Below are 9961 nucleotides of genomic sequence, written 5' to 3' on the forward strand. Positions count from 1 at the left end.
TCATTAAAAGTTTTTTTGTTGTTTGTTTTTAAACTAAATAGCCTGCCTTTAAGAACTCTCTCCACCTTTACAGGAAAAAAACCTGACTCCTACAAACAACAGAACAAATGCCCCTAGAATTCTTATAGAAAAGCAGACCATAATGGCTTAAATCCAACATGGCAAGATGCTGGATGGCCAAGGAGCTCCCTGCACCAGCTCTCAATTGCCTCCTATAAGAACAAAGCCTCTGACAAGTTCCACGTTTCTTCTGCCCTTCTGGGCCCCAGAAGCGCTTCAGATCCTGAAGACCAGCTCTGGAGCAGCATTGAGAGACTTCTCTCCTTCATTCAGAGAATACTGAACTATGGGTAGACAGAAGATCTTTAGAATTTTCAATCAGACAGGATTGCCTTTCCCTGACCAAATTCTGCTAAATTCTTAAGAATTTATGTGTTTATGTTAACTAGAAAGCTCTTGTGATTCATGTGTCATGCTGGATCACACAAACCCTTGGAGTCTGACAAGCAGATTGCAGTTGTAAAAGAAATTATGGAAGAACTCATTTGAGTAGATTGGACAGGAACAGGATCACTACAAAGCCATCCCACTTCAGGAAGGCTGATACCACAGCCAAAAAATAAGTGAAGAACCTGAGGCAAATGTTGATCTGCAGAAGAGGGATCAGTACAGGAGATGAAGATTTGCTCAGAAAGAAGGCTAGAAAGTTATTTTACTGGCAGCTGAATAGCTAACATGAAACCCTGCAGTTGACTACCAAAATACCTTCAGATCAACACTGGTCACAAAATGGACTAGTCATTGGAAAGTCAACTCTAGTCTTTCCAAGCTGTGGAGAAATGATAGTTACTGTAAATAGATTCCTGAAAATTTCATCGACATCTGAAGTAGAAAAGACTATCCTGATAGTCAACATGTGATTTGCATAATTTGAATTTTAGCTAACCCCACTGTACCAGGTACAATGTATGTGCTGAAGCAAGCACTATATTGCAGGTTGGAATAGTTAAAAGACAAATGATGAATAGTGACATCTTCATAAGCTTCTTCCCAGAACCTGTTCAGACCTTGAGTGCCATAGGTGAAAAAGCCTTCTTTATGAGGCGTTATCTGACTAAAGAGGTTAGCAATAGGGAAAATATGTTCTCGGTCAACAAATTGCAGAAGTGGTCTCTTTGGCTGAAAACAAGCACTGCTGATGTAAGTTCATAAAAATGACAGATGGGAGAGGAAGAAAAGAGGCTGAAGGAAAATGGAAGCTTAATTTTCTCTCTTCAGTAGGTCTTAATTCACAGGATGAAAGACTTTTCTTTTTGTGTCACCATCTCACAGAGCAAGAGGGCCTAATGCGTTGCATAAGCTGACTGAAATCCCAGTGGGGATAGCAGAATCCCAGCTGCACTATTGACACAGGGAAGAGATATGCTTCTCCCTAATTTTCTTCATTCTTCTTCATAACCAGTCTAACTAATTTTTGATCCCCAAAGGAGGAGAGAACCTGACATTAGTAATACTAGAACATAGTAAAGAAGGAGTGTGCCATCAGTGCACTTTTTCAAGAGACTGATAGAGACTTCTATTCATGGAATGCATGATAACAGAGTTTAGATCTAAATGGTACCAGAAGTTTTAACTGCCATTTCATTTGTGCTCCTGCAGTAAAATTACAAGAGGAGTGCAACTCAGTCAAGATTTGTGATTTGAGGACATGGCTGTAATAGATCCAATTACAAGCAGAAAGAAAAACTAAGGCTAAAACACACAATACATTGATAAACATATTACAGAAATGTTTCTACAGAAATTCATATTAAGTTCTGGTAACCATTGTCTCACCTGCATCTTCAGTTCCTCTAGTTCCCTGGTTTTATCTAATAATTCCCCTCGGAGCTCAGCAAGAAGAAATTGAAATTTGTCATGGATGGTTTGCTTTTCAACTAACAACCGTTTGAGCTCATTTTGTGATTTCGTATACTCATCCTGTAACCTGCAAAATATACAGTATTTTTATTTAATACTAAGACTGCCCATTTACCCTCTAAAAACAGATCATTCTTATGCTGAAAAATCTGAAGTCACAGTAATAACAGAAGTACAGAAGCAAAAGTAAAAAGACATCAAATCTGACAAAATATCTACTAGATATCATTTCCGCCCTCCCTCCAAAATACATTTGACATGGTTACTATTCTAAATTCTTGAAATTACTTCATATTTACAGATCCACTGACTATTTCAGAACCCTCACCTCACATATGTTGAGACCTTTAAATTGTTATTGTGTAAATAACAAAGTATTATTTTAGAAAACTAACAGTCAAACTTGTCCTTAAGCACAAATGAGTAGTAATGTACATTTCTATTGGACACTGAGTATTTTAACAATCAAAGCCCTTCCTCAATGGAGCAATTTACAGAACTCATGACTGAATCGGTAAACACTTATACTGCTACTCCTACAAATTAAAGTCAGACAGGTAACTAGCTAAAAAAACAAAAACCCTTCCTTCCAATATTTAATTTTAGCTTTTAACAGCTCAAACAAAATAAGCAAAACAGACATTTAAAGTACTGTACCTTGTATGTTCTGCCTTTAGAGTTTGATAATTTGTTTTATGATTTTCACACCGCATTCTTTCATCGATTAAAAGTTTTTGTATTTCTTCTTGTGAACCAACAACATCACTATTTCCACTTATTGCAGGAAGTATGCTGGTGAAAGTATCCATCCTGGCTAAATGTTATTGAGTTGACAACCAGGTAAAAATGAATTCAGCCCAAATCTACCACCTTCAGAAGGATTCCTTCCACCTTTTCTCTTGATGGCATCCCAGGAGGCCAAATTACCTGTTACAAACACAAGTGCAACTAATTAGTAATAAGTATCAGAGGGGTAGCCGTGTTAGTCTTGCATCTGAAGAAGTGAGGTTCTTACCCACGAAAGCTTATGCTCCCAATACTTCTGATAGTCTTAAAGGTGCCACAGGACCCTCTGTTGCTTTTTAATTAGTAATAGTCATTCATGGTTCAAAAGGCTTCACACACTATTTTATGCTTTCATATTACAAAGCTTCATGACTTCCTTAACCTAGGCTATTCTGATTTTAGCCACGGGTGCAGCTATACTGGGGAGTAAAATCCCACTGTTGACAATGCGTGAGTCTTAACAAAGACAATTCTATTTGCTATTCTATTTTTTAATATTTTTATTGCCCCCCACTCCGATTCCATTCCCTAAACTTTAGGTATCATTACAGAAAATATTTTAACTTGTTTTCAAATATAGTTGAAGTACTGTATATAACTAAGGCGCTACTTACCGGTAATTTGTGATATTGCAGAAATTACAGATCTCACAATATTAGTCTCCCGCTGTCAGCTTTGGACATTAATGACAGCAATATAGTTGGTGCAAAATGTCTCATTATCAAAAAAATTAGCAGGCATAACATAATACTTGAGTGTTTATATTGTTCCAGCAAATTTTTCTTAAACAAATAGGTCTTCTCTAGCTTTTCCAAATTACTACAATTTATAAAGGTCTATTATTACTTTTCTGCAATTTTCCACTTCTTATCCACAACTCGGCCACAATTATTGACAATCATCCCGCGATTCAACTAGGGCCTTATACGTAACTCATTTTCTAGCATTCCAACCTTCACTAAACTCTTGTGGATCCGTTTTAATGCTAACAATTTTATCCTGAAGAATGTGTTTCAATCTACAAGACCTGACTCAAAAATCACATGCCTCCCACACAGAGAAAAAACACATGCCATATTACATACATTATAAAAATAGATGCTATGAAATCCAAGGCTCTCTCAATGTTAATTTCTTTCCTGAAATTTTTCCCACTATTACTAATAGTGAGGGCAGTGTTGGTAACAGTTGAAGTGCTAATGTAGGCAAAGTGCCAGAAGTGACTGGCTTTTCTTTTGACTTGTCTTGTCCAAACTTGCCCAGAGGAGGAAGAAATTAGAATTGAGCCATCCAGTGAAGAAAAAGACTATGACTATTCTTCCAGTGACTGTTCTCCCTGCCTCTGCTTTTCCAATTCTGAGCACTAATCCTTCAGTAAAACAAATTCTGAAGAACCCTCTGAATAAGCAACCTACTTTTCAATCCAGGCTTTTCAAGAGTAAGACTAAGGACCAGGCAGCGATTACAAGCACAATCCCATAATATTTTTCAATAGGTGCATCAATATCTGTGTAAAATAGATCAAAATTCTGAGGGCTACAAAGAGTGTTTAGGCAGACCTTCCAAATGAAGAAAGCCAAGACAACACACACAGGAATTTCCAAGCCAAGAGTTTCCATCTGAAAAGGACTATGGTGGCCATCACTAAAACGCAACTTTACTGTGATTCAGCTCTGTACTGTCATAGAATCATAGATTATTAGGGTTGGAAGGGACCTCAGGAGATCATCTAGTCCAACCCCCTGCTCAAAGCAGGATCAATCCCCAACTAAATCCCCAAATGGCCCCCTCAAGGATTGAACTCACAACCCTGGGTTTAGCAGGCCAACGCTCAAACCACTGAACTACTAAACTAAATTCCAAGTCCCAAGCTGTAAAGGCTTCAGAATTGAGAAAGCAATTTTCGGAGATAAGGAACAAGCAAATAAGCAAAACATCCCTAATTCCAAAAAATGGATCTGAGTCTCCCAAAGGGGTGTGGATGGGGTCGGGGCGGTTGGGGGGGGTTGAATGGGGGTAGGAGTCCTGGGGGTCCAGTCAGGAAGGGGGGCGGTTGGATGGGGCAGCGGGGGGCAGTCAGGGGCAGGGGTTCCGGGGACAGCCAGGGGACAGGGAGAAGGGGTGGTTGGATGGGGCGGCAGGGGGCCGGGGGCGGTCAGGGGACAGGAGTGTGTGGATGGGGCAGGGGCCGGGCCACAACCTCCTCCCCTAACCGGCCCTCCATACAATTTACTAAACCCGACGCGGCCCTCAGGCCAAAAAGTTTGCCCGCCCCTGTTCTAATGGCTCTTGCTATTCATGCTCCATGGCTTGAGAAGCAAGGCACACAGCCCTAAAGCATTCACCTGCAGTGACACACTTCATAAGGAAGAACTGGATATTGAGAACAGGAAAGAGAACCATAGTTTACAAAACCGTTTTTTTAAATGTCAAAACAGTAAGTGGTACCTATTTAACAAAATAACCCTGTTTTAGATTACAGTGACATCTTGTGGTAGATTTTAAAACCTGCATAAAAGTCTGAAGCTGTCAGTTTTTAAAAACACTTTTACATTCTCCCATTAAAGTTACTGACTTGCATAAGTACACACAGTTGCCATCCATTATATGCAATTTATATGCTAAATTGCATATAACATGCACCTTTGACCATTTAATCAACACTGCTGATTAATCCATGGTCAGTAACTTCTTACATTCAATCTAATCACAGAATCATAGATTAGGGTTGGAAGAGACCTCAGGAGGTCATCTAGTCCAACCCCCTGTTCAAAGCAGGACCAACACCAACTACTAAATCATCCCAGCCAGTGCTTTGTCAAGCAGGGCCTTAAAAACCTCTAAGGATGGAGATTCTACCACCTCCCTAGGTAACTTATTCCAGTGCTTCACCACCCTCCTAGTGAAATACACCTCTACCCTGATATAACGCTGTCCTTGGGAGCCAAAAAAATCTTACCGCGTTATAGATGAAACCGCATTATATTGACCTTGCTTTGATCCACCGGAGGCACAGCCCCCCCCCCCCCCCCCCCCACTCCCCCGGAGCGCTGCTTTACCACGTTATATCCAAATTCGTGTTATATCAGGTCGCGTTATATCGGGGTAGAGGTATAGTATTTCCAAACATCCAACCTAGACCTCCCCACTGCAACTTGAGACCATTGCTCCTTGTTCTGTCATCTGCCACCATTGAGAACCATCCATCCTTTTTGGAACCCCCTTCAGGTAGTTGAAGGCTGCTGTTGAATCCTTCCCCTCCCCCCTTCTGCAGACTAAACAATCCCAGCTTCCTCAGCCTCGCCTCGTAAGTCATGTGCCCCAGCCCCCTGATCATTTTCGTTGCCCTCCGCAGGACTCTCTCCAATTTGTCCACCATTTTAAAAGCAAAAAATATGCCAAATAAATGTTTCTTTCCTTTGCCACCCCAACACGGTATTTCTTTCACCAAATCACATTAGTGCATGCTCCAGGACAGGCAATATGCACTCTTGGATAAGTAGAAAATATTTAATTGCCTTATTAGGGCTACAAACAGGAGCATTATACATTAGTAAGGCAAGCATCACTTCCAGCTAATGGAATAAGACACTTGCTTATAGCCATATATCATACATTAAATCCACAACATGATTAGATAATACATACAGAGTTTGGGATTGTTTTTTTTTGTTTTTGTTTTTGTTTTTGTTTTTTTTAAAAAGAAAGTTCTAAAATTAGTTATATTTTCTCTCTCCCTCGGAGGACTGTACAGTTTAATTTATTATAACTAAGGTCATCTAACTTTAGAAAAAGAGGAATATGAAATATTTATATAGTTCAAATTAAAACTCTCAAACATTTCTAAACATAGTTTTTCTGTAAAATATCTGGCATATAGTGTATATGATGGCATGTTGTGATTGACTAAAACAGCCATCCCAAATTCATGTCTGTAAAACCTTTTAATACATCATCCTGCATATGTACACCCATAGGAATGAGTGTTGATTCTCCGCATCAAGGGGTGTGGGTGCGTGTGTGTCCCTTTAAAAAGCTAAATATCTAACTTTAAAATAATGTTAGAGAGGAGAATAAAATGCTAATGTGAATAAGTTATCTGCTAAACTTCCAACCACCTTAATTCTGTCCCTCATTGTCCCACTCGCTTAAATAGAGAGTTAGAATGTGTCTGGTTTGTTTGTTTTTTAATAAGGATTACAACCTTTGCTTCAAGTCCTGGCAAATTCGGAGATATCAGGCCTTTAAATCACCATATCACCATTCATTAAAAAAAAAAAAAAAAATCTTATTTAAAAACAATGTTTTTAAGTATGTATTGATAGAATTTTTGTTACTAACAGTTGTAAATGGTAACTACGGTAAGTCAACCTAAATTTAGAGAAAATTATGTAATCATACTAATTTAAATTTTGAAAACTCCAAAACGTCGCTCTGATTTATGACATAACCAAGTTATATAATGGTGGTTTCAGTGTTCACTGGCAATTGTTTAGGATTACCTGCATAACTCATTCAAGGCTCTGCTTTCATTCCTATAGCCTGGTCTAACCTACAAAATATTACCATATTTGAATACTCTTATTATCAATGAAGTTAGATAACAAGGCTGAACATAATTTTTTGGCCAGTGCAGAACAGGACGAGTAGTATTCTGCCTTGTGTCAGCTAATTGTATCAGACATTAAAAAAACAACCCTCTCCTTCAGTTATTACTGTAAGTGTAAAGTTTAATAGTAGTTTCATATAATGTATAGAATAATCTGTTTGCCTACTTATTTCAGTGTTCTAGAATGCAAAGCCAATACCATCTCCCTGTGATCACCTCCCATGATCTCTCAGGACACCTGTATTACTATGAATTAATACTACCATCAGCCTAAAAGAATAAGACTCTCTGCTGCAGGAAACACAGCTCTTCTGGCAACATACACCTCTACCCTGATATAATGCAAACCGATATAACACGAATTCGGATATAACACAGTAAAGCAGTGCTCCAGGGGGCGGGGCTGCACGCTCCGGCGGATCAAAGCAAGTTCGATATAACCCAGTTTCACCTATAATGCGGTAAGATTTTTTGGTTTCCAAGGAGAGCGTTATATCGGGATAGAGGTGTACTAATGACTGAGGAACTCACTACTCGGAGAAACTAGAACCACCATGAAAGTCATTGATTTGACCTACCCTTCCCATAAAAAACAAAACCAAACACACCCACCCACCACCAAGGAACAGCGAATGGAGAGATAAATAGAAGATTCTTTGGTATACTGTATTTACTTCTAAAATCTGTAACTTTCTTAGATGCCACAGTGAGGAATGCAGTAGAAATACCTACATAAATATTTTTATAACGGATGCTATGGAATATTTTAATATCCAACACCTATTATATTGAGAAGGGACAGACATAATGCTATGGAATTGTGGAATATTCAGATACTATTGTATTAACTTTATAAATGTAATATGTACCTGTATGGGCTTGTTAGTGATTGTATTCCTGGCTAAATGGGTATGATAAAGAATGCTTCATGCAAGAATTAAAGACAATGGGGAGTAATTAATGCAAATCTCCAATACTGAAACCATCCAGGTAACAAGTCTTTTTGAAGTTTCACCCTCCTAGGGAAAAAGCACACGGACTGGTTGGACCTGCTTCAAAGACCATAGCAGAAAGCTTTTGACCTGATTGAGAAAGGACAGGGATACCATCCAAGAACTGACACAGGCATGAGACTGTGACCAACAGATACAGGCCCTGTGGGAGGATCTTAAGTATTTTAAGCCTACCAGGGTCTCCATATGGAAGACAGAGGACCACCTAGTATGTCAGGAGTTCATATAAGCTGTTTATTGCTTTAAGATATGTTTTCTGTTAAAAGCTTTTGTTCTGAATAAATAGTACTTTGCTTTATGAAAGCTGGCTGGTTACTGGATAACTCTGTCATTGGCCTGAGAGAACAGAAATGCAGGTGTTAAATTGAAGTCAGACCTAATGAGGTGATCACAAAAAATAGCAGAGGTCTGCAACCTAAGGCCCTAATCTGCAGGAAGCAAATCATGGGATTTCACCCAGAGAAAGATGAATGCTGGAGGCCTGTGACCTAAGTGGGGTGTCTTGAGGCCACAAGGAGGTTGGCCATGCAGTTAACTCAGGAACTATGACACAGATCAATACATTGTTGTAAGCAGTGTAGTTGTAGCCCTGTCCTCCCAGGATATTAGAGAGACAAGGTAGATATTACCTCACCCCTTCTGGAAAATGTTCATAAATCTCTTACATATATTGCGAGAGAGATACCAATCTCCATTCAGCAGTCACCACTTCTTTCCTAACAATGTGTGAAGTATGGCTCTCGGATAGTAATGGGCTATTTAAAGCCACCACAGAAGCAATAGATAATTATAATAGCGTTGATAAGGTGATATACGCTAGAGAACTTCCTAGTTTCGGTTACACTAGAAAAATGAGTGTCCCTGTTACAGCAACTGCAACCAACAACGTTGTGTTTATGCAACCTCTCGGACTCGTTACAGGAGCTAAACCGTTTTCACAAACATGCATGAGATTTTTATCCACCCCTCCGCCCCCAGGCTGATGAGCGGACTCCACGCCCAGTGACCCGCGGGTCGCTCCCGACCACGCTCACGCCTGCGGGCAGGACACAACTGACAGGATTTTCTCTCGCCGGTTGCCAAGTCATTGGTCATCGCCTCCACGCTCCCTCTGCGCTGACGCACAGGCCCAGGGGCCTTTCCCGTCAGGCGAGCACAGCCGGTGTGAGCGCGGGTGCGGCTCGCCCCCTGAAGCAAGCGGTGGAAGCAGGAGCCCGCGGCGGGCGAGGTGCCCGGGGCTGTCAGCCCCCGGGCTCCAGCAGTACAGCTGCAAGGGAAGGAGACGCCCCCCCGTCCCGATGAGCAGCGCACAGCACAGCCGGTTACTGTGCCCCTCGCCCCGCCACTGAGCTCACCCCGGGCAAGTCGCCGCCCGTTCAGGCCGGGAGCCCTGGGGCCAGGCCCTGTGCAGCGCCGGGCACGGGGCCGGGCCGAGGAGAGAACGGCGAGCCTCGAACCAGCCACCGAGCCCTGTCCGCGGCAGAGACCGCTCCGCGGGGCCGATCGACGGAGAGAGCGGGGCAACCAGGACACCGCCACGCAAGGGCCCGAGTCCCCGAGCCACCCCCTCACTCACCCGGAAACAGCTACCGGCCGCCGCCAAGAGGGTTTAAAAATGGCGCCTCGCCTCCCG

General features: G+C 41.4%; 1 protein-coding gene across 1 annotated transcript in view; it reads right to left on the reverse strand.

Moving 5' to 3' along the window:
• Nucleotides 1-9961, reverse strand: part of CEP83 (centrosomal protein 83) — a 34059-nt gene extending 24098 nt beyond the window's left edge. Inside the window, exons 1-3 of the mRNA XM_026648839.2 lie at nt 9905-9961; nt 2578-2847; nt 1837-1987 (exon numbers count right to left, since the gene is read on the reverse strand). Coding sequence (XP_026504624.1) covers nt 1837-1987; nt 2578-2729 — 303 coding nt within the window. The 5' untranslated portion in view covers nt 2730-2847; nt 9905-9961. The remainder of the gene's footprint in view (nt 1-1836; nt 1988-2577; nt 2848-9904) is intronic.

The sequence above is a fragment of the Terrapene carolina genome, unplaced genomic scaffold (genome assembly GCF_002925995.2).
Source record: "Terrapene carolina triunguis isolate 2854851 unplaced genomic scaffold, T_m_triunguis-2.0 Scaffold68, whole genome shotgun sequence".
Lineage (NCBI taxonomy): Eukaryota > Metazoa > Chordata > Testudines > Emydidae > Terrapene > Terrapene triunguis.